General features: G+C 35.1%; 1 protein-coding gene across 1 annotated transcript in view; it reads right to left on the bottom strand.

Moving 5' to 3' along the window:
* DPH6 (diphthamine biosynthesis 6) overlaps window positions 1-26,547 on the bottom strand; it is a 222,895-nt gene that overhangs the window by 58,726 nt on the left and 137,622 nt on the right. The window contains 3 exon segments of the mRNA XM_086613920.1: window positions 5,153-5,252; window positions 5,254-5,312; window positions 5,315-5,387. Coding sequence (XP_086470046.1) covers window positions 5,153-5,252; window positions 5,254-5,312; window positions 5,315-5,387 — 232 coding nt within the window.

Genomic DNA, 26,547 nt, shown 5'->3' with positions numbered 1-26,547 from the left:
AAATGCAAGCTGCGTTATAAAAGCCAAAAGAGGCATATTTTTTCATGTAGCGGGAAGTATTTTCACCAGGTAGATTTTTCATAACTGAGGATGGAAAATGCAGTGGCAGCTGCCTAATAAAATGACTCAGAGTGGAATAGATCTATAATATCACCTGAAGAAAAAAATAAGATTTATAAATGAATTGCTGATGCAAAAGATAAAAGCTAATAGTCTTAACACTATTACTATATCATGCAATTACATTAAATATTATCTTTCTATGCAACCTTCTCTTTTCTATTCTTAACAAAACACATTGTTTTCTCTGTTTCATGCAGCTTTTCAATAATCTCCCTTCACCAATATTTGAGTTCACTTACAAATACAGGCAATTCTAAACTTTGTGTCATAACAAAACATTGTGTACTAAATGTACTGAAGTATTTCGCTATGCATTTTTCTTTTTATAACAAAGAAACCAGAGATGATTATTCAGATAGTTCTGGAAAATCTGCCTCACAGTTTTGTATATGCCATCAAATCAAAATAAGAACTGAAACTTGTTTTTATTATTCAGTCATGTTTATCAAGAACTATATTTCAAAAGCAGCAAATGGCCTCCAAGTTTTTCTGTAAGTTAATGGGCTCTTAACTCACAGAAAGAATTAATTAATAGTACTTTGTCATATACCTTCGAATAGCAACAGCCCAAACCAGTATCTATTACACAGTTTATCAAAATTGATGTATTTTACTGGCCTAGCTATCCAAATCTCGCTGGGGATTAACAAGACATAAAAAGAATAAAACACAGTAGATAAACAAGCTGGAATGCCTGAAATTTTCATAGAATCATATAATGGTTAGAGTTGGAAGGGACCTCAAAGATGATCTAGTTCCTGTTTCTCCTTTATAACGTGAGGATAACAAAAGAAAGCAAAAGCAGGTATGCAGAGGTAGGAAAAAAAAAGTAGTCATGATCTTGCACATCTCAGTCTACTGGAGTCTGCTGTACAGATAGAAGTACAACCCACCACTTGAAATACTTAACAAAGTACTACAGGGATGGTTCTGCATATGAAGCCCATGGGGAGGAGAAAAAGAAGGAAGGGGGTGGATTCAGCTCCCAGCTAAATATAGTGGGGAGTACTGTCTAAATGGTACAACTCAACCCCTACTGAATAAAGTGCGTAGACAAATTAATAAAATTTTGCAGGCACAGTCACTGTTATATCATTTATACAATAATTATTTGGAATATTTCCATCTATCAATAATGCCATCTGTCCCACCCAATACAAATGGACTACAACCCATCTGGCTTATTTTTTTTCTATTGATTACCCTGCTGAATGAGTTAGCAAAACTGCTTATAAAATCATATTACATGACACTGTCATTAAAAGATGTGAAGTAAAGAAAAAACACAAGATGAGACTTAATTGGAAAACTGTCAGTTCTTCTTCCAGAAAGTTTCAGCAATGCGATGAGCTTTTTTTTATCATTACTTAAAAAAAAAAAAAAGAAATATAGGAAAAGAGCTCTAAATGTTAAACTACTGGATTAGGCAGAAATTGTTCCCACACATAATTGTTACTATTTCTGAACAGGTATGTTAGAGAAGTTCCCTAAATGTATCTCCTCAAGAGCGTCAGATTGTCCCAAAGTGTGTCTGGGAATCACAAAGAAACTGGTGGAAGAAGTGTAACTTCAAAATGGGGTGGGGGGAAGCTGCCGACGGCTGGCACTTGTACTTGTTAATTTCTGGTTATTTTTCCTAGGTTCTGGCTTTGATTATCAGTTTTTATGCTGTTGTCTTTATGCTATTTTTGCAGCCTCTGGTTTATTTTTATTATTATATATATTATATTATTATTATTATTATTATTATTATTATTATTATTATTATTATTATTATTATTATTATTATTATCTTTTTTTTAATTTTAACCACTGCTTCCCTCAACTAGATTTTAATTTCTAAACTGCAGTCCATTTTTTATTTGATTTTAACCACTGCTTTCCTTAACTACATCTTAATTTCTCCAACAACCACTGCTTAACAACAATGCAGCCATATCCATCCACAGAACTTAAATGCTTACCTCGGCTCCCTTACTTTAGATCTCAGTTCCCACAATACCCTTTCAGTTTTAGCAAAGGAAATCTCTCTTGCATACATTCAAAATGTTATCAAAGATCTTTTCGCTAAGTCCAGTGATTTAGTGGTTGGGATTTTATTAGTTTGTTTGTTGTTTGTTTTGTTTGTTTTTTTTCTGAGTGAGACCTCAGTGAGGCTGCTTTCTTATCCTTCCCTCCCTGCTATTTTTTCTTTCTACTACAACCTTCCATCCCTCCACCAGATTTCTGTTCCCTCTGTCACCTCGAATGGCTTTTCCAATGACGTTGTGACTCAAAGAGACATAGGAAGGAAGAAGAGTGCTTTACAGACTACTGACATCAAATATGTAGAATGATGCAACTGAAGTTGCTGAACAGTATTATTTATGAGGAGGATATTTACCAGACATCACTATGTGACAGAACACTAACAACCTTTGTGCTCTAAAAATAACCTTTGGCAGTTCTGATGCATACAATTTAGTCACTGTGTGTAAATACAAATACCTTGATCTTAATATACCATCACCTTGCCATTAAATACAGAACATTCAACAAACAGAAATGTAGAGTCTAAAACCAATCTTTAAACATGATTAGTTCTATGGTTTATGATGTCTAGTTTTACAAGAAATGAGTTCTGAGCTGTATTGTTTTACTGCACAAACAAACTCCTTTTTCCGTGGATGATAAAAGCAGAACAATTTCAATTGAGATATCATTTGTTCTTATAAGTAATCCGTAACTCGCTATTGATGCAGGCCTTTGGCCACTGCTTGAATTACAGTTCAAGAATAATGAACACTTTTGGTTTGGCTGACTTAGTTTGCTTGAAGAAAACAGATCATTAATTCATGTCACAGTAACTGACAGACTCTCTATAGTGGTATTGGGATACCAAAAAATAATACCACACAAGTAAGGGAAATGCTACCTCAGACTCTTACACAGAGATGGCTTCAGAGTAAGCTATTGCTTTCTGGCTTCCACACAGAAAGGAAGCATCTTACAGCATCCAACAGGCTGCTCCAAAGAAAATTTTGAGAGATGTAAATATATACTTCCTGTTTTCACTGATTCCATGGAATAAGTGAGGGAGAAGTACAACTGTCATACAATTTAATTAGTCATTTTACAAAGTTCTTCCAAATTTCAAACTTTACTGTTTTCCTTATTCTGAGAGTAAAGGTACAATTCTCCTAATACCATGCCAACTGGTGCTTCTCCTCCAAAACAAGATCCCTACTTACATTAACAGGACAACTGTATTTTCAGAGCAGGACAATTTCTCCTTCTGGTTCCTTGCAACAGAAGTGTTTGATACATCTTTTTCTCTGCTTGCTGTGTACGCAAACCCTTACTATCAAAAAAAGAATGCGTAGCCTGAAGAAAAATTCAATTCCTCTATCTGAACCTCCTATTGACAAAACAATAGGGAAATTGGAACATCTGGCTGCTGAAAACATCTCATTCCCACTGATATTTTAATTTTTTCCGAAGTATTTTTTAGATCGTATTGTGGCACACATATTACTTCATCTGCTAATATTTTTTTCCTCTTTCTGATACTGCCATTAATGAATATGATCTGATAAGCACATAAGCATAAGATTGATGAACATCCTCTAGCATTGCCTAATGCTCCTGTAGGATGTTTTTTCTTAAACATTCCTGAAAACTGTTAGGCAACTAACTCTTCCTAGGTACATATGTGGGAAGCAATCCATTTTTCAAGATATGGCTTGAACAACCAAAAAGTGACATGGGCCAGGTACTAGCAATAGCCCAAAAGCAAGTAACCTCAGCAGTATTTTTCATGTAGCTAAGAAAGTACTGCCTAGTCAACTCAGTAAGTAGAAGAAATAAAAGAGTTGATAAAGAAGACCTAAAAGATTCTATCTGGAAAAACGAAAAGTTTCGAAGAACCAGCAACACCACCAATCTTCCCTCAAATTATATGCATTTCAAATAAGAAAGCACTTAGGCGTTGTGGTCATGGTACATGCTACTAACGTTGCAAAAAATCAGAAATGAATTAAAAAATGTGAAGTGAATTCAGGTTCATTACCTTTGATCTTGGAGGAATAGTAAACACTATTTAAGAGGGTTCTTTATTAAAAAAATGAGGTAAACTGTGTGTCTTAAGTAAAGCCTACATCTTTACTCAGAAAGACAAGTGCTAGTGCAGATAGATACTGAAAGTGAAGGCAAATAGGAGGAAAGCTTCAGGTGCACTTTTCCTTCTTCTATGGCAATATTAACATATGCTATGCTAGCAAGCCATGTATTTCCCTGAGAAACCTAATAATTAAGTTACAGTAAATTATACAGCAATTATGCAGTTACTACTCTTTTTTATTCATTTGTGGAGAAGTTACGTTTTATTTACAAGATTTGTGGCCATTACCTTCTTAATGCTTGAAGGGTGTTCCGTGGCTATTCGATAAAAGTGGTACATACATAATAGAAATGATTATGGCATCGTTATAAATCACTGTGCAAATTATTATGCTGTTAGAGATAATCTAGGGTCAACCAATAGACAGGCACGCCCCATTCTGGTCTTGAAAGTTTCAGGTGAACTTTTATAAGCAATAATGAGCAGTAAACTGCTAACTCAATTGTCATGACAATATTGCTTGTAAGAACGAGTTGGGGAAAAATCTCAACAGAACAACTCAGAAAAAGTTGAAGTAAAACGCCGCAGTCCTTATTATGTAAAAATATATGGGCAGAGCTAATTCAAATAAGGTATTGTTCACGTTTTGTTGGAGGAACTGACTGCTCTTTAAGAGTTCTTTAACATAGTGCTTTGGGGAATTAAGACAAAGTTTAGTGATGAATATAAACTTCTATTAAGCAATTTTCTTTCTCAGTTGTGCACAACCACTTATGAGAGAACATAACAGCTCAATCAACCTTATTGTGTCAGATGTACTTGAACCCCTCTGAAATGTACTGAGAAATTCTGATGTTACCACAAGACTTAAGGGGAAAAAAAAAAAGACAACCCAGAAAGAAGAAAATGGATATCACAGCTACCTTTTACATTCTCTTAATTTCTTCTGCCATATAGAGCGAGCAATAGGAATGTGCTTGCTGTCAGTTACATAGCAACTGGCTGTGATGACGTGGTGGAGTGCAGTCTTCCTGGCTCATAGCTTGAAGAACTCGCTCAACGTGATGGAGAGAAACTATGGCCTCAGTCCTATGCCACCGCTAACAAGCTGCATCGTACAAGGTACTAGAGCAATCTGTCCAGCACAGTAGAGAACATCTCCAACCTAGAAAAAAAATAAAAATAAGTAAATAAGATCTGGGAGTATACAGAAGGCAAAAGAAGCATTTTTCCTCTTTTCCAGGCAGTTTCTTTCAACAGTACTGTTCTTTGTCATCATTTGTGATATATGGAGCAAATATGCTAGTCTAAAGATAATTTTAGACAGAGATTTAACTGCAATATAGTAACACAGCACTGCAACCAACTTAACCTAACAGTTAATACATGGATGTATGTGGTCAGCTCGAAACAATAATATCTGATGTTACAGACTGTACAGCTGCTGGATCACGCTGATGCCCCAACATGGTTAAATACCTTCTTCTTTTCTTTTTTTGAGTGAAGATGCACACTATCTTTGGTTTAACGCTTTTTTTAAACTTCTAAGTCTGAAGTTCAGCTTTGTTTTATGTAAGAATATATAAGAAAGTGTAAGTTATATCTGTAACGTCTTTAGTAAACTAATTTAAAAATACTACAAAAACCATACTTGCAGAACACCTAAAAGACTGTGTATGAACAAAGTCATAATAATCCACCAGAAGGTAAAAGGAAATTGCAGATTGAAAATAAAACGCAGAAAGTGTTGCGTGACCAAAGAGATGGGTTCACCTTTTGAAAATGGATATACCATCAATATATGATTCAAGTTGAGCTGCTGCAATGCAGTTACTTTTGGGCTGATCTTCCAAAGTCTTCCTGGCAACACTCTGAAGATCTACTTTTTTTAACAGCAGCCAGCAAAGGAAACATTTATTCTTACTATTCAGACATCTCAAAGATTTATTATAAAATCTTAATGCAAATATCAAAACTTTCATCCTCTTACGCTGCACTTCTCTAGAAAGTCTGTACATTTCCTGCTCAGTGAAGCAGTAAATTATTATCAAAGAAAACTAAGTATAGAAGTGGAAAGTAAGGTGGGTGTAAGCAGCTTTGAAGTCAGCACAAGCAGCATTTTGCTAGGAGTAAGAGAGGGAAAATGGAATGTGCAAGGAATCTTTAGGAAGAATTTTGCAGAACTTACTGTATAAACTGTAAAAATTCCTCAGAATTAAGAATAATTAAAAAGAAATCTGTGTCCTAGAAGACATGGCAATCAAACCATGTGACAGACCCATATGCAACTCCAAATCTGTCCTCATAACTGTCTGTGTCTCACAAAAGACTCACACATGTAACTATTGGAAGACTATCTTATACAATTTGGCATACAAGTTCTATGATTAGCAGCTGAAGAGGGGGAGGAGGCAGAGAGGAAACATATCAACTGACACCCATCAAGTATTTTAAATTGTTTAAAATATCTGAAATAATGTTTTGATAATGCTATATATAATCCTGAATTGGAAAAAAAAAAGCAAGTAATATTTTGGTTATAGGAACAATGGTCTTTTGGTTTTTATAGTGTTATTTTAAATATGTGCCATTGAACTAAGGGAGTCCAGCCAGCTACCAAGTGGCACACTGACAAGATGAGAAACAAATTCAGGAAGATATGATTCAGAGGGGCACAGGTTTGTATTTAAGCAAGCCATTCATTTCACCTCTCCAAATGAAATCCATGCATTAGTCAAAAATTCCAATACAGGTAGTTTATACTTCTACAGAAAAAAATCAGGCTGGCAAAATTCTTCCATTTTTTCCTGCTGGGCTCCTGGTTTTCCATGCGTCACCCATGTTAATTATTAGGTAGACAGAAGAGCTGTTCAACCAGTTCACTTCCCCTATTCTTGAACAGATTGTTTGAGACATAATATGAATACTAATTAACGATAAATATCTGTCAGTGTTTTGAAATATGGACCAAGATAGCACTTTCTTAAAGTATCCTGGATAGTTCTGATACAATTAGCCTCACCGGTCATAAGCAAGGTCAAAAAAATCTCTGAAGGATTTGAGCAAAATTGGCACCACTTTTGGCTCAGATTCAGTGGGAAATTTGCAGAGTTCTTTAAAAAACAATTTAAAAAATCCCTGTTCCTAACATACTTGTTTGTATCTGAAGATGTAATTAATAGAAAAACAGTGCTCCTAACATGCCACCAGGTTATGGAAGGGGGAAAGAGGGAAAAGGGTCAAAACATGGCCACAGGCTTGCAGCAACTTTATTTCAGGGGGAACATAATTTAGGGTAAGGGAAGGAGGAGGGATGTTCCTTTTCTTCCCAGTGACTTGGTCGTGAAAAGCAAGCACAAATAAACAATCAGCAGGGGCAAAGCAGCAAACCAGTACAAACACTGTTTTAGCAGATTTCAAGAGGTTGTCTCTAAAACATTTTATACAGAAATTTATACAGAAAATTGTTAGCAGAGTAAAAAGCATTTAAAACAGGGAAGACATCATACTATCTTGTTCACAGTACTGAAATCTTACAACAGAAGATGTCACAATGTATGGTGTCAGTCCGTGTGTTGTGAAAGTGTTCTGCAAAACCCTGCTAGAACCTTGCAACAGTTTATCTTTTTGGAGCATCTACAAGGAAACAGAAGATCTTGCAGGCTAGAGATTCACAGTGTATCAAGTCTACAGAACTCACATATCCAGTAAACAGCATAGAAACAAAACCACGATATAATGGATGTGTATTTATACACTAGATGTTTCAGCTTAAACTGAGGATTTAATTTTCACTGCAGCCCATACACATATTCCAGTGCTAAAATTTCATTAAAGATTTGACAAACCAAAAATAAAAAAACTGTATTGCTGAGATGCTCACTTGTACCAATTTATTCCAATATAGCTCCACAGCAGTAAGCAGCTTATAAATGGGGCCCCAAGCGATTCCACATTTGTCCCCTTTTTTTTTTTTTAATTTGTATCACTGCAAGTTAAATGAAAGGTGAGTCTTAATAAGCTAACGTAAGAGTTTAGCAGCTGTTTTGCTCAGTTAGCACAACCGTAAGTAATCAAGGGAACTCAGTGGACAACCAGAACCTCAGAGTATTCAATCCATACCCTAACAGATAGGAATACTAAGCTCTCATTTGAAAAGTACTACTTTTCATTGTGTAGCTGTGTTGCAGGAATTAAATAAAATAGAGAGCTAGATAATAGCTAATACAGAAGGAAGACAGAATAGTAGCAATTTATTATTTTATTCCTTTTTCTTTATTTTTGTTTATTTTTTTTTTTTTTTTAAGTTGCATTTACTTTTTAGGAAAGCAAAAGGAAAGCATCTACGGTACCACGGAAAGGAAAAGTCAGGAGAATGCTTGGGGCCACTTTGAACTGTTCTATCCCTTGAAAAAGCTTTTAACAGTATTATAAGTTACCGAAAGAACACCACATATCTCCCACCAAATATAATTCAGGAAACAAAACAATGACAAGAACAGACCTATTAGGATATGACGACTAACTTTAGCTGCTAATTAGCAAGAGTAATTATTGCTACTTATAAAGAAACAGAAGTAATAGGATACCTATAGACATGCACAGAGGGTTGTTGTTGGTTTTTTTTTTAATTAAAGGCCAATAGCAACTATGGAAACTTTAGGAAACTTTTCCTGCTGCTATTATTAAAACTTGCTAGTGATTAACCAGCACAATACAAAAATTGCAGGGAACTTCTAACGGAGAGATTTCAACCATTCACCCACAGGTATTTAGACCAATGTTAATAGTTGCACCATATGAACAAACACAGGTTTCTTGGGAAGGATGGAGTCAATACGCAATCAGCCAAATCTTTGTTAGGAATGCAGTTTGGTGTCTGAGTGACTGCTGCCCTTTAACAGGTCAGGGTGCACAAAAGATTCAGCGACCCCCTGACCTAACAGTGAAATAACCCACCATTATGTTCAGTCAATGTAAATAAGCATAACTGACAACACACTAATAGGCTGCCTCTGGTCAGCCATGTGTACCTCTGACCTTAATGAAGACCTAAATCAATTAATACTCCAGGCAATAAAGACCTCTGGCTGATTAAGTTAGATAGAAATCATCTTTTCTAACCGGATTAAAGCTCTAAGGTGGTGAACTTTTTATTTAATATATGATAATCCTTTCTTCCTAGGGCCCTCTTATTTTAGCTAATGACGGTAAAATTGCTTTTTGTAATGTGAAATCTTTTATTCAACTACTCAGTGTGAATAAAGTTTCAAAGGTACCGTTTAGACAACAGTAATTGAAAAGCTTTGAGTTCACACTACGAACACAAATTGTATCTGACTAACGTGGTTCTAATACACCACGACCTTCAATATAATTCACGTTTTTCTTGAACTGTTACAAATTTGCAGTCTAAAAATTCCATAAATGAGTTGATCACATAATTTAGTTTGATATAGGCTTTCTTTTGAGAAAATGTGTGTTATCAGTATCTAAAGGATGAAGGATATATTCCTAAACGAAAAATAATAAAAAAAGTTATGATTATCTTTGACTAAAAAAAAATCAACACAAGAAACCATGTATAACTTAGTAAAATGCTTGCATATCATACTCAAAACTCCAGAACTTCTATTTAAATAAAATGATTTTTTTTTTCCTAGTTAGGTCAGAAATGTATAATTAATCAATAGCATATTATTGCTATATTATTGAAATAGCTACAATGTTTTCACAATTTTCAGAGATTTATAACTTAGTTTTCAAATGTTGTGACTCCAGTTTGATAATGCTCATTTTGGGATGGAGCTTCCTATGTTTCAAATATATTTGATCACCTAAGCTACAAGACTACAAAACACTCATCTTTCTGCATTGTTCTTCACTATTATCACACTTTATCAAAGTGTGATTTAAATTTTTCTCTTTGAACTTATATATTTGTGGGTTTGAAAATTCACAGGACATTTTTTATCAAGTACTGAAATAAAATACTGCAATTTCATGGATGCTAAACTAGATTGTATAATTTTTTTATCTGCAGTTTAGCAAAATTAAGATACACCATTCCACAAAGTCATATTTGACTCTGCACACAGTGTCATAACACTATCAACACACCTAAAACTTTTGAGCTTTTCCTAGTTGGAAATTACACCAAAGGAAAGTACCACGTCACACAGCATGCATATACTGAGCAGCAAAATATCTGACAGTTCTTTAAAAGGCTACTAACTGAACAATGCAGCTAGAAAAGCCACAATATTAATTGTTATGAATACCAAATCTACTTCAAAAAATACATCCGAATACCTCCTATTCATACTCTATGCTGCCCAACTGTAAACACCTCTGCAATGCTCTAAAAATCAAAAATCCAAATTGAGCCTTTAGACTGTGCTGGATGTACAGCAGGCAATCCCATATAATACATTCCTGAAGGCCTGTAGTACCTTGAAGTTTAACAAAATGCTATATGCACAGAAAATTGTAATATTTGCATACACATTTTTGGCGATGTGTTGGTTATATTTTAATCTTGATCCATGCCAAGTCAATTTTATTCTGCTTTACCACACACTTCTGATTTACAGAAGACAAAGATTCAGAAATTGAAATTTTCACAAAAAATCCACCCCAAAAAGCTGTCATTCACATTCCAAGGGAGTATGAGATACAAAACAAAAATAAATCTAGCTCTTAAAGTCAGCAACTGCTGATGTTTAGATAAACATCTAAAAAAGGTTCCAATAAAGTGGGTGAAAAAGGCTTGACATCTAATACATTCATGTGAGCATGACAGCTAGTCTGAAGTCTTCTCCAGGACTCTTGTTTTGATCCACTTGGAATCTCCAACGCACAGAGAAGAAATGAAGAAAACGGAGGTAAAATATTTTTTACTTACTATGCATATTTTGGCCAATGTCCTGTACTGGCACACAGGGTACATATTGTCCCTTTATGGAAAATTACAGTAGACAGTTCAAAGACTTAATTGCCATAGAGGATAACTGTCCTCCACATCCTAAAGCATGTTTTTTGTATATAGAAAAAGAGCAGTCTCCTTACTTGAAAATGAATAAGCTAACAAGAGTATCAATCTTTGATGCATTTCTTCCTTGGGACAGTGGAATTCTAGTCTTCATGACTATTAATCTGTCACCTTTTACAAAGCCTACCATTTCCTCTCAAGCTTTTGAAAAAAATCACAAGTTCTCACACAACCACAGTAGCAAAATCTGCCAACTGTGAAAAATTGCAGAACATTCGGATTTATGAACATACCTTATCTAAAAGACGGAGTAAAACCTCCAAACTGATTATCATTTACTCATTTCTTATTCATATCACTTTGAATAAAGATGCCAAACAAAACAAACTTCAAAGTAAGAACTAAGATTATTCTATTCCACAACAACTGGAGTTCAGATGGAGAATGAGAGACTTAATCAAATCAATATTTACCAAGAAAAGTAAAGGCATATTTGGAGTCCAGAAAAACAAGGTGGAAAAGATTAGTATTTAAAAGTGTGAATATGGACTAGTGAGCAACGGATACTGCATTTTTAGAAAATGCCTATCATGTCCACCACATTTGACTGTGTTTTTTAATTAATTATATATGCGTGGATAAGGGAGGATAATGGTTGTAATTCATCTGGATTCTTAAAATATCTGATACAGCATATTTGGAAATTCTTTCGAACTCTCCTAATTATAAATGCTGTTAACTAGCTGATAGTCTGTAAGGAAGGAGTAATGAAAATGCCAATGTACTGAAGTGGGGTGCCGTAGGGATTGGTATTAGGCCTGATTTTGTTTAACATCTTCATTAAGTCAATGGAAGAAGGGATTATGAAAGGAGGGAGCATGGTAATGAAACCCACAGAGGATACTAAATTAGAATGTGCACTAGTAGAAATAATAAAAATGGACACAGGTTTGAAATAAAGGCAGGAAATAAGAAAATGAGACTTAGCAGAAATGAAAACTCATGACAGAACATATGGCAAAAATATTTTGAAATACAGATATTCATAATGAGGAAACTTGACTGCAGAAGTGCTGAACAGTTTATATTAAATCATAACTGCTCTTTACCAGAAGCAAGTTCAGTATAGGACAAAAGAAGATACAGTCTCTGTTCTCATGAAACAGGTCTAACTCATCAGATCTACCAAATACTTGTTCCAGGATAAGTAACACCTACCCTTGGCTAATGAAAGAGTTTTCCAAAACATCAGAAACTGGTACTATACCCTTTAGGAAAGATATGATTTCTGTATTTCAAAATGAACGCTGTAAAGGATCAGGCAATATCAAAGTTTCAGATACTTATTCAGAGCTGATGTACTTTTTTCCAGAAGTTTTTACATTTCATCATTAACACTGTTTTTCAGTTTACAGACTACCATAGCTACATTCAAAGTATGAAAAGCGTTTTAATCTGCCAGGCTAAAGATATAAAAATTCAAAAAATACTTTTTCCCCCCCTCTGTTAAATGGAAAATGTCTAAACCTTACATGAGGTTATATAAGCATTCATTTGAGGTTCCAACACAGTTCATTTGTGGGTTTGCTGTTTATGACTATGATCCTAAATTTATTCCGATAAGAGTAGCTTTATAATATAGCATCATTCTTTCTTTGATCTGTATTCAAAAAAAAAAAAAAAGAAGATATAGCTAGCATGTTCACATGACATTCCTCCCTCCTTGATTTCTACATTTCTCTCTGTGCTTACAATTCTAGGGGACTGGAAAGCATATACAATAAGAGAAAGTGGTTATAAGGTATCCACACACACAATATCTAAAGGAAGATACACAAAAAAGATAAAGTGATGTGATATCCTTATATGTGTTTATATTACAGACACTGTTTCTACTTTCATCCTTAAATATACAATCTACTCAGAAAAGGATCTCATAATATCCTTCCCCCATTAACTGAAGTTTCTACTGAGAATGTCCACTTACAGAAAACTAAATCATCAGTTAAACTATCACTGCAGTGACAAAGCAGTCCAAGAAGGCACAGTAGGAATTTCTAGTTTGAAGTTTCTACTAACAACAAGGGTGCTACTGCTTAAGGCTGAAACACAGTTCTGGAATACATTATCCAAGGAGAATCAAGATTGCAGTCTAAAAGCCTGTGAAAAGTGAGTTGTTTTTTTTTTTTCCGTTCCTACTTGTCTTTACAATCCTTACTCCTGTCAACTGTCGAACAGGTTAGTGTGATTATAAAGAGAAGAGGGACAGCTAGGCAGAGAAAATACTCTGTACTGAAAGGTGAAAGCTGTTCATCACATCACAGTAATTCACAGTGTATGAAACACATTAACACTGTGACGTTCTATTCTTACAGAAAAGATTTTGTTCCCAGACATCATTTACCTTAATATTCTTACTCAAAATGTGCTTTTCATGAATGTCACTGGCTACTTTAAGATACTGGTTTGCGATAACTGGGAGACAGGAAAGAAACAGTTCCATAAAACCAAGAATCAGTTCACTGTAATAACAGCAGTTATTACAGTGAACTGATTATTAACTGTGTTCAGTTAACTGTAATAACAGCATTACTAAGCTGAAAGTGATAGTTCTTATTCTAGTCATATAGTGCGGTTTCATACTTCATCTATCTGCTATGTATACCCAGTCTTACGTGGATTTTACTTTTATCTATGACTACCTAAACAATAATCAACATTAAAACATTGTAATGTTAGTCAAAGATTATGCAGTGTAGAAGAAATTTATAAGACATACCCACCATTTCCTAGTAGAAATGAAAGGAGACTCATTCGTGCAAGCAGACGTACATGTACAGTATACATAATAGCAATGCATATAGAATATAACAAATACAATACATATAGTATTTATCACAAACTTTTACTTATTTATTCATATTGCAGTGATAATACTTTCTTACATAACAGAATACCTTTCTGTAGAGACCCAAATTCCAATGCAAAAATGTAAGTCAAGTTCTGATTATACTTAAGAGAAACTTAAACTTGTAACAAAGATCCACCAATGCACTTAATATTCTTGGCCAAACTAATGTCATATTATCTTTTCTGCATCATCAATTAAACCAAACTTGACAAAGAGATGAGTTTGAGCATTAGAAACCCCATGGTATCAGCTGCAAAATCCTGCGAAATCCAGCAGTGCAGGAGGAGTCCATAGTTAAAATTCTGTGTTCTGAGCAGTAAGATATGTCCCAATCCATAAAATTAAACAATTTTTAATTTGACAGTGACAATGTATTATACATTCCCATATAATCTGAAATACAACATTCATGAAGTGTAATCCAAGAAAAAAAATGCATTAGGAAAGTAACACCCTTGGTACATGTATGTAGTTGCGTATCCTAAAATCTAAAGATTCCTAACAGTTAGAACAAAATAAAATTAATGGAAATTAGAGAAAGAAAGCAACAATCTCAGAAATACACTAAATATGCTCATCTAAACACTGACCTTTTTTCAGAATTGCAGTGTGGACAACATCCCTATATAAAATGTCACTAAATTTCTAAACGTGCAATGAGGCAGATTTTACCATGTACCTTTCAGAGGGCAGATCTTCTCTTAGATCGGTAGCACTTCATGACAAGAAGTTACCTATTGACTAAGTGGTGACTTGCAGCATTTCAAAATTGTTTCTGTAACAAATTGTATTTAAATTCTGTGATATAACTGGACTGTAACTATACCATAATTATATTCTGTGCTGTAAGATACATTCATTTGGGTATGAAGTTAGAATTTTGCATTGTACATTTTCCTATTTTTTTTCTGGCTTGGTGGTGGGGTTTTTTTTGGGTTCATCACATTGTTCTCTTATAACATTTATTTTCACAGATCTTCTAGATGGTTTAAAAGGATAAAAGCTGGGAACTGGAAATCGCACTATACTGACAGTACATTAGTAACTGATAGATTACTAATGAAACATACATCCTGTGTTCTGCCAACCAAGCTGCAATCATGTTTCTATCCATCTTACATCACAAAGTAAAGTCAAGAACCAGTGCTTGTAAACTTAACACGTGCTTAGCTCTTTTTGTTTGCATTATGAATAAAAGAGTTATTTTGGCTAGTAAAAACTACCTGTAGAGTCAAGCTCTTGGATATAAAAATGGGTACAAAGCAAAGAGTTGAAAATAAAAGGGAGTAAACAAGAGAAGGGAGGGGCAGAATGCAGTAAGGAATAATCCAGCAATTAAGTTAATGAGCTGTGATACTGCTGATACTGTGATCCAGGTTAAATTCCTTCTTTGGTATTTTAATTATGCCCGGGAATGACAGTGGTGTTGTGGCAATGGGCAGTCCAGGAAGCACACTTCTCAGTGTCTTCTACTGGAATCGTTCTAATTTGTTTAAATAAACAATTCTTGGACCAAGACTCTGTTCTGCTTTTTGATGAGCGTTATAACCAGTAATGCTAGAAGTTAACATAGCATGAAAAGATCCCTCTCTATGACAAAAAGTATTAGTAAGGATGTGAAAAAGCTTTACAATGAACGTTAAACCAAAATCGATACATTCCTGATTATGATTTCTGCCTTGATAGTCCAACATTATTCAAAAAGAAATAACCTACTGAAATTCCAAGTATTCAAAACTGATATAAGCTGGTCATTCTTACCTTCTAGCTTTTTGAAATACTAAGCATTTAGCAATATTAAAGATATTTAACATAGAATAAGCCTTACACTGCAGAACATCTAGACCAAGATGATCCTCTATGAACACAATTTTTATTACATTTTTAGGTTACTTCAAAAGAAATGAGATGACAAAATGGAAATCATTTGGGGAAGGTAGATTAAATTACAATTTTAAAAATAAAATAAAAATACTTACAGAAGCCTAATGTGAATGTGAGATATGATCAATAAGTTCTCTTCGAAGTATAATGGTTAAAACTGACTTAAGCACAGAAATGACTGAATGAATTATGAACAAGATCAATGACATTACCATCAGAAAATCTTTGAATTTTTTATTTGAATTCTATAAATAACAAACAGACTACCTCTTCAAAAAAAGAGGCTGTATCAAAGTCTACAAATTATGCTGAGAACAGTTTAAATATCTAATTTTGCTTTTTGAGCCTAGGAAAATTATAGGTGCTTCACTGAAAATACGACCTTATATGACAATACAAATGTCTAATATTTTGTTCTTTCAGTACAACAGAAAGAGCTTCTAAAACAGCGCACGCTACTTGAAAAGTACACAAAAATGCCCAAATTTCCAGTGATGCAAACTGTCTCGTATAAATCTTAAGTTCTATTTACATGGCAGATAAGATTGAATTTGCATGACTTGACTGTTCATCTATCAGTTTTAAGTAATGTTTTAGGGTCTTGTGAAAAGATTGGCTTTTATTCTTAAAAAGTTCGGCGTGAATTCAAGCAGAAAGAATTATTTGTTATGAAGTCCAGTGAAGTACATTAACACGTAACATCTTTCAATGTGCGATTCCAGAGTTTGTGTTCAGCAATATAACTGTTCACAGCATTTAACTCCGAACCTCAGGATTTCTGCTATTCAGGCCTGAAGGAGTTAAATCTTATAGCTCTTCAACAGAAAAACAATCACATGTTTTTCCAGAAAATATCACATGCTGATAGTGAATAATTAAAAGCTCAAACCAAAGAGAAACGAACTATTTCTGTGATGTATGTTTTGAACTTCTAATAGCTAGTCTGATTCTTCAGAATAATAGCTGTGTTAGAATCAGGAAGGACACAAACAGGGAATGAAGAAGAGTATGAAAGAATAATGCATGTAACATGAAAAAAGGTGGAGAAACAGAGTAATTCTTTATTTGTTGTTTGTAACGACAACCCACAGTGTCCTGGACGTTTACGTAAAGGAATGTTATTCATGGTACACCCTAACCTTTTAAGGTGATATAACGCTTTGATTGGTGCAAAATTTAATAGAAGCTGAAATTTCACCTTGCAGGACTAGGTCCTCAATGCATGGTGAAATTCAAATGAAAGAAGCCCTTTAAAACACGTTCAGAGAAGAATAAATCAGCTCAACGCCCTCCCAACACAGGAAATTGAGAGTTAACCAATGTACTCAATTGTATTTTTTTTTAAAGGAGGAATAAATCTGCTATAGGGAGCTGGTTTGATAGACCTTTGAAGGTCTTCAAAACTCTCACTAATATGTTATTCTCTAAAAAATATTCCCATAATTCTGCTGTCTCCCATCATTCCTTGCCTCGAGATTCATCTGTCAACTTTGATGCATCTTTTAAAGTACCCCTCCAAGCCTAAAAACCATGACTACAGACCACAGAAGAGAACTCTTTGCTTTGAAACTATCTGATCAATCAGAAGATCATTTACCTGCAAGCATTATTTGGTGAAGCTAAAGCGGCACATCAACCAGCAGCATCTGAAGGCTGAGGCAGCAAAACGTCAACAACAAATTGTCATTGGCATTCCATTTATGAACCTTCAAACAGCATCAGATCTTTTCCATGGGAAACCAGATCAGGTCAGACTGGAGCTGAATATTTCTTAACAAGCTAACCATCAAAAGAACTTACGTTCTGAATAAAAAGGCTATCATTTGTTGATTTGAATATCAAAGGGATCCACTGCAAACTCCCAGTCTAGAAAAACCTCCCTAAGCTACACCAGACAGGTGTTTAATAATCTATTATTAAGGCACTATTTTAGGTTACTCAGAATCATAAAAAATAGCTGTAACTGTGAAGCTGCAAATGGGACTGCACAAAGAAATGAATGCTATTAACATACTATTAACAATTCAAAAGAATGAGTTGACATACCAATCAAACTTGTTAATTGACTGTCAATGGCCTGTCCCTGAATATACAACATGACTGCATTATATATTTCAAATGCTGACAGGAAGACAGTTTCATTTGCATTAACTTCATAAACTGATCAACAACCAAACTGCCACATACATTTATAATGGGAAGCTGAATCATTTCAATATTCATGCAGCTCTGTAATTGTAAATTAGGTGCTGGCAAACAATACAATACTGTACATACTCTAAAATATCCTAAATTTCTCTGACCTACTTTCTTTTTTATTTTAAAAGAGCAGTGGAGAAAAGTTGTCTCTTACAGAGATGATTATTACTTTAATTTACGGTTCATGCCTCAGGCAAAATTTGTTTGCAACCTAGTTTGCAACCATAGTCTATAACTCTACTCCAGATGCATAACTGGTCTGCAATATATGAGGCAAGCAAGGTGATGTAAAATTTTTCTTGCTTTAGTTGTATGAAGTGTAAATACCATTAAAACACAGAGTAAATCTGTAAAAAAAAAAAGGTAGTGAATGAAGATCTGTACTATTTCCCTGCTATGACACAAAGCCGATGTCAGCACTGAAACCACTGAAACTTTCTAATTAGACATTGAAACATGTAATTTAAAGTGGAAAGTATTGTTCTTGCACATCCTTTGCTATGTCCTAGAATTTATTGCCCTCAGAGGTCCTCACTATATAAAGTATGTTTCCTAAAAATATCTCATAATTACACCCATTCAGTTTCATTGGGATTGACGGCGATAGAAGCTGAAATGGCTGTGATAGTGCTGCCATTTTAGACAAACGGTTAGTCAGACATACTCTGAGCAAAGTCACAAATCATAGGTGTTGAGAGCAGAAGTGCTTGCGGCTCTTCCATATTTCTGCACATATTTATCAATCCAGTGGAAATGACCAAGGGCTGATAATAGCAGGAAAATGACAGAAAGAATTCCCATGAAAAGACACTGGCAAACATTCCTCACTTTCCCCATTTAGGATCTGCTCCTGCAACATTTACCATCTTACACTTCTGCTTACTGAAAAATACAGTTCTAGCTAAACTAACAAATAAGCCTTCAAATGCTGTCATTAATGAATCCATGTATTAGTATCTATTCATACAGTTTAACCATATAGGGTAGATATGAAAGAAGAAATTCGGTTTTATTTGTTCACGAACTGCTATAGGCGTATTTATCACCCTCGATACAGAAATGATGATATCTCAGTCAGTCTGAGAATCAGAGAAATGAAGCTAAGCAGAAATGTCGCAAATGAGGATTAAGTCATGAAGAGTCTGAAAGTGTTCCACTGAAGGCTAAGGAGTAATTGATCAAAAATTCTGAAGTTGTCAGGTCAGTCACATTCCCTCTATATCTGTACGACCCAGTGGAAGTATAAGCAAGTTTTAAACATCTCAACTGTAAATGCACGTTGTCCTCTTTTCCTCTCTTTTATTATTACTACTTTCATCCTGTCAATCCAGCAGTCACTTCCCTGGCCTTAAAGTTATTGCAAGAGCCTAGCACTATACACTAGCATAACCATACAGGTATCACATAAATGTCCAATAAATCTGCAGTCACGACAATCTTCTCCTGCATTTCCTTTCAGATAAAGCATATCAGAGGACAATTTCTGTGAGCTACCATATTTTAGGCTTTATTATTTGTAGTATAGATGTAAGACTGAGAAGCAAAAAATATTCACATTTATTGTTCTAGCAACTGCAATTCAAGAGTAGAAAGACTAACAAATGGAAACATAAAACCTTTAGAAAAGCTGAATATAGTGGAGTCATTGGAGTGATGGCAGTCCCAAATCATCCTAAGTGGTAATCATGAAAGATTACTTATACTACAAACTAGACATTAGCTTTGATATCTTCCCTGAAGTATAAGCTGAGTAACTGTCATACTGAATAACTTCGTATGATGGGTGCTGCTGAGCTCTCACACTGGCAAAACAGGGATTGTTAAAGCTTCAACATTCTTTCAGGTAATCAATGTAATATAAGCAGTATGTGATTAAAAGCATTTAAGACAGGAAAAGTGTCGAGGTAAAGAACAGCTCAATGCTCAAAGGATGTAGCATCTATAAAACCAGCCATCTTAGAAGGAGCGGATCATTTATTATTAGTGCTAATAGCAACACACAACTACAGTGAATTCAGTAATTCACACTCCAAGATTTACCAACTTTGATCATAAAATACATACATATATACAGCTGAAATATATGCACATATACATACTACTGTAACAGAAACGATGCGATGGATGCTCATCTTTCAAAGATACTTGATTAATTTTAAGAAGCTACAGTTCATCTGTGCCGCTTCAAAATTTACATTTGAAATAGTCACACTCTAATTTACTCAAATACACATTTTCAATGAAATTTTCACTATCTTAGCTGAAATCTTCCTGACTCTTAATAGCCTGTGGCCAGTATAGTTTTTGTAGCTGGGGATGACAATTCCCGTCCTTGGGAAGAATGAAATTTTCTATCATGCAGATAAAGTCCCATCCATGTGGGAAATGGTGTTTTCTTGGAAATCAGCATGAGACTAGAAAACTAATTTGGACACAAAACTTCATTATCACAGAACTCACGATCATTATCTTTTAATTGGAAGACAGGCTTCTCAAACTTCGCTCTCTTCAGAAAGCTCACAAAACATTATAAGACAAAAAGGATCAAATCAAACACTTCCAAACAGTATAGAGCTACACATAGACCGTTTGTTTTGGATGAGGATGATGAGTACAAGAAACACGTAACCAGTGTTTTTGCTGAAGGCATTACCGTCAGTTGCTTGGTGATCAATGGCAAGATCAGGACTTGTATTATACTGTACTGCAGAGGTAGAAGAGTTCAAGAAACCAATCCCATTCAAAGTTCATAATTGAACAATGAGTAGCTTAACACAAACCTGTCTGTATTTGTTATTTTTATAAGGAAAAAATGAGATGAACAAATAAAAAATAATTGTAAATTACTGAGAAAATATTCAGTGGATTAAATGCCTAACAAAAAAATTCTAGCTTGCATCACAGTCCTGTTTCCATTCCCACAGAAGAAACGTCATTCTAAGATCTGCTTTAGTCTGAATCACTATTATAGTTCTTAAAAGTACAGTAAACAAAAATTTAAATGAAAGGGTTCACCTAGTTGGATTGAAAAGATAAAAATATTAAAGGGGTAAGGTGTTTCATATTGATGAGTATTTGTGCAATATCAGTGCTTATTTTGTATAGGTAAGTACTATAATATTAGCATTGGCTTATACTTACTTCTTACATACAGGTGCCAAGGAGAATGCAAGAGGAAAAAGAAGCAATTCCATAAATCTAGAATATGCATTGTATTAAACATAGAGTTCTAACATTAATCTAATTATTGAGAAACTATAGGAGTAGCATGATTTCAACTTTAGTTTAGTATTACCATACAGGGGGATACATAAACGAATACTCACATATATATAATATTAACATATCAGAGGTGAAAAGTTAAGCATTGATCAGGAAATACCAAAAATCAGGATACATATGGAAACTTTATGTATATTTGGTTATAAGTAAAATGTACATGCATTTACATTAAAAATTGTACGCTTGTATTTAAGAAGATAAACCTAAACTTATTTGCAGGATGTTCAGAGGAATGACAAACACATTAAAACAATCAACATTAACAGACTTGCAATGCCTTGTTCCTAAACTTATATTCTCCTTAGAAAAAACTTTGTTTTTCAAGAAAGCTTGTGCTTTCTTGACATTGATTTCCAATTGCTATACTTAGCCTTCTTAGTATGTAAAGGGATTTCTCTTGAGAGGAGTTACAAAAAGGTAACTTTGAAGTTTCTACCTGCAGCCACATCTTAGTTATATTATGTGAATCTGTAACACTTTTACTGCTGAAGACTCTGCAACTCACTGCATAGGTAAAGTGATTTTTTAAATTCTTCTGAAATTTGCCCAGCAATTATGGGAAGCAAGCAAACAATATATTTCAGATCAGGATTTTTCTTCTCAGGCATTTAAAGGATAAAGTTGAGAGAATGAATGTTTTGTAACCACAGGAAACCCACCATGATCTATTCTTTACCTAATTATAGCATTCAAATTTATTGCTACTTTTACAGAATTAAAGAAAAAAAGTAACCTTGCAGATTTTTTACTGTTACAAACAACAAAGCTGGAACTTAACACAATGCAAGTCACAGAAAGACTTGACTGAGATTCTTCAGGCACTTCCTCAAACACAGAGTAAGATCTGACAGATGAGGGAAAGGCTAAGAAAGAAAATGTTTGGTGGATGCTTAGTAATCTATCCATTTAAGGAATATCCAAAGCCTTTCCATCCCACTAGCAGAAGACTGCTGCTACTGTCTCCAGTGGACTCAGTCCCAAATAAACATATCTTATTATAAATCTGTCTTTTTAACTTTATATGCTCTTTTTCCAAGGGCTGAGATCAATCTAATAACTCCAGAAATTATATACATTTGATGACATTTGTCAAAGTCCAATTTAGCATGACTAAAATTCACGTATCTACCAAGAAAATTATAACAAAGTTAAACCAGCAGGAAATAAAATCAAGTGTGTCTTATCTGAGCGTTTGTCACAGAACGGTTGCAACATTTGTAAGTCACATTAGTTGCATGACCTTGACATGACAAAAAGTAAATCAAACACTTTTCAGTAACACAGTTGCAGTTAGTGCTAATATATTATTTACTACACTCATCCCAGCCTTCATAGGAATTCCATCCTGTTCAATTGTCATTGTAATTACCCCCTTTCTACACAGGCAAGGAACTGGCACGTATGCAGAGAAGTAAACAGAAGCCTCTTCTGCTGGTGGATTAGTCTCAACATTGCCAATCTTGTTTATTGGGTATTTGACCTTGATAGGGGCAGTTCTCAGGTTGCCCCTCAATGAAAGAAAAATCTTTTTAACAATTTAGGGCCTTTAATGCCCAATTTTCCAAAGCAGGAATGTCACTGCAATTTCTTACTTCGATGTATTAATGACGTTTACTGCCATGAAATTAGACTGCTGTAGAAGTGTAGCATGTTACAGATTTCAAGTGGCATTGATCTGCTGTATCAGCTCTGATTGCTAAGACAGTGAAGAGGGCTTGCTTCCCTGCAAGCTAAGAGCGTGTCCTGGTTTTAGCTGGGACCGGTTTAGCTCTTATTTTTAGCAGCTAGAAGAGCTCCGTGTTTTGGTTTTACTCAGAGGCTCGCTCTGAGAAGAATGTTGATAACAAGCTGATGTTTGTGATTGGACGTGAAACTCCAAGGACTTTTCAGTGTGCCGGAGTGCAGAAGCACGGCGGGATAAGGGGGGAGCATAGCTGGGAGAAGGGGGCCATGATTCCTCTTATGATTTGTGGTGGAACTTAAGATTGAGGGCCAAACTGGCCAATTAGCATTCCATATCATGCAGCGTCATGCCCAGTATAAAAGTGAGGGTCAGCCGGACAGAAGGGCTTTTGCGCTTTGGCTCTTTCGCCGCTTTTGCTCTTTTGTGCTTGCTGCGCTTTTGCTCTATTGCCTTTTTTTTCCCTCTCTCTCCCAGTACTCCCACTCTCGGAGTACTCTCTCTCTCTCTCTCTGCCCCTCTCTATTTCGGGGCCTCGCGTTCGTCCGGGATTGCAGCTTCGGGACGAGACGGGCTGCGGATAAGAGGGGGTGGTGAGCATCTACCCTGTGTATTAAATCATCTGTATTAAATTGTTCTTATCTCAACCCAAGGGTTTCCTGTTTCTCCTTTAATTCTCTCCCTTATTCCTGGGGGTGGGGGAGGGGGAGTGACCGGCTGTGTGGGTTCAGTTGCTGGAGCAGCCTAACCCACGACAGAGCGTTTCTTTCTATCATAGAGCCATTGGGTTTGTCTTTCCTAACTGGTAAAATATGGATGAACCTAAAGATGATAATTACTTCTAGATATATAAAATGCATACAGTAGGTCTCAATAGAATTAGTTTGCTGTCTGTCTTCCACAAAAGCAAGCATGGCATGTAGTTTACTATGCCTAAATCAACCAACTCAAACTCTAGCTGTTATAAAGCAGAACTATAGTATAGCTGTACACACCTTTTTTTTTTTTTTAAAGGTAAAGCATATAGTTGTTTAAAAGTTTACTACATCCCTGTCAGGAATACAATAGCAATGGTGCACCAACAACAAAACCTGGAAATAAAAATCAATAGGAATCAACTATTTTACTATTTCAGTCTAAGATAAGTATATGGCAAAAAGTAAGGTACAATAATCCAATTTCCTGCTTATACCATGTATCTCGTAACTCATGAGGCCTACATAGTATATGGATGTGCTATGTAATCATTTAGTTTCCAGAAACATTCCCTAGTGCTCAGAAGTTTTTTAGTGTTGAACCATTTAGTTTCTTTAAAACGTCTTCACAATTCATGCTGCATTTTTAAATGTAAAACCCTACCTTATCAGACCGAGAGTAGCAGTCACTAATGCGAAACCTACTATTTCCTATATACCAAAAGTACTCCAGCCATAAGGTGCCTAGGTTACTCAATGAACTCCAAATGTTCCAGAATTTTAGCATTATAGACTTCTAAAGTCTGCTTCATTATATGCTGAACAGAAGCTCTTTGAAGCCTGACAGACACCTCTATTGAGGCCCTCAATGACCCCACCGAGAATTCTGATTCTGGGAGCCCACAAACAATCCACAGTTCACTTTGAGACATTTAAGAAACAAATCTGTCTCTCTGCAATATGTATGCTTGAGTATGTACACATACGTATACATACACAGAAATAAAAATAAACATAAGCATACTATCAACACCATCTTTATACACTATATATATTTTGGTTAGAGATTAAAGTAATGTCAAAAAGTGAAAAATATAGAGACAACAGGAAGACTTTCAAGCACTTCAGCGACCTGCACAGAATAAAAGCATGCTGGCGATCCAGCCTGATAGGTCAACATATCATAATTAAGTAGTAAAGATCACAGATAACAAAAAAAAGTGAAAGTGGAAGAAAATACAAATCTAGAAATTATGCGAAAATTTCAATCTTGCTGAATAGTCAAATGACATTGGTGGGGCTCAATGCAATGCAGTGACAGTTTAAAGAAGCACCTCTGTGAGCAGTGTAGGAAAAGTCATTCAAGATGAAATGTGGTAGAAGTAGCTACTGATTTTTGTCTAGGGGAGATACATACTATACATCACCAAACCAGTTTCATAACACTGCAGTTTGGAAGTTCCCTCTAAGTTCTGATATAGAAATACACCTTTAGAGGACTAGAGGACTTTATAAAGCTGTGAGTTAATAGTCTATATTAGTTTTCTCACTTAAAACTCAAAAGCAAGGTATTCTCACAAGTAATTCAGGCTGTACAACTTTGATTATAACTTCTCATATCCATTACTAGAATTCATTCTTTACATAATCACCTCTACATTCTATGCAGGAGCCGCCTTGTTTTGTTTAGCAAGCAGATGTTTACAGATTACAGGGTTGGTTTCTTTGCTTTTAAAACTGCTATACAGTTTAATCTATATTTTCTTCTCTCATCCACTACATGGTATGCAGCTTTGGATTGTCTCCCAAGGAATCTCTCCTTCTTTGACCCATTCACTTAGCACTATCATCATTCTCCTGAGAAAGCAAGGACCATGACTCATTTCATCCACCTGACACACTAAACCAGGAAGAGCAGGGAGTACTGCCGGCTTCCATTGGCTTCCCTAATATATCTTGTTCACTAATTTGAAAGAGTATGGAATTGGCAGGTGTCTGGAGACTAAGCAAAAGATGAGGAAAGACGACCCTGTTCTCCCCAGAAAGGAACTCTGTTCAATGTCTCTCTCAGAAAAGACAGGAGCATGATTTTCTCTAGCACTGAAGTTACAGAGTAGTAACAAGAAAGTGAATTACAGTATTAATCATGCTCCATGCATACAAACGGGAACTATTCCAGAGGTCTGAGACTCCACAGAAAGAAAAATGAACAATGAGAGCAATATAATACTAATTCGCAGATAAAGAACTGAGACCTAGTACAATTAAAACAATTTTCCCAGGTTTACAAAGGAAGTCTTGTATGTGAAACAGATATTCAGACGCTTTTCCAGTGAACATTGCAAAATCTTTCTACCTTTCATGTCCCACCTTGACCAGTTATTCTTTAGATCTTTTAGACCAGCCTGTTTGAATTATCAATAAAACAATGTATATAGATGTATAACATGAGTCCAGTAACAGTAATACCATGTGTTTTGAAACATGGCAGGTGACTTTCCTAATCAAATTACTGTTTTCATGCAGGTTGCTTTCATCCTTAAAAATATTTTTTATTCGTAATTTATCCAAGTATACTGAAAAGCATTTCAATTCATAGTAAGGATTTAATAGGAAGTTGTTCCTGAAGGGTATGTGACTAATAGTTCTGGAGACTTAAATACAATGTTTATTTACAAACAT

The sequence above is a fragment of the Tauraco erythrolophus genome, chromosome 6, assembly GCF_009769465.1.
Source record: "Tauraco erythrolophus isolate bTauEry1 chromosome 6, bTauEry1.pri, whole genome shotgun sequence".
Lineage (NCBI taxonomy): Eukaryota > Metazoa > Chordata > Aves > Musophagiformes > Musophagidae > Tauraco > Tauraco erythrolophus.
This window is presented reverse-complemented; position numbering and strand designations above follow the sequence as displayed.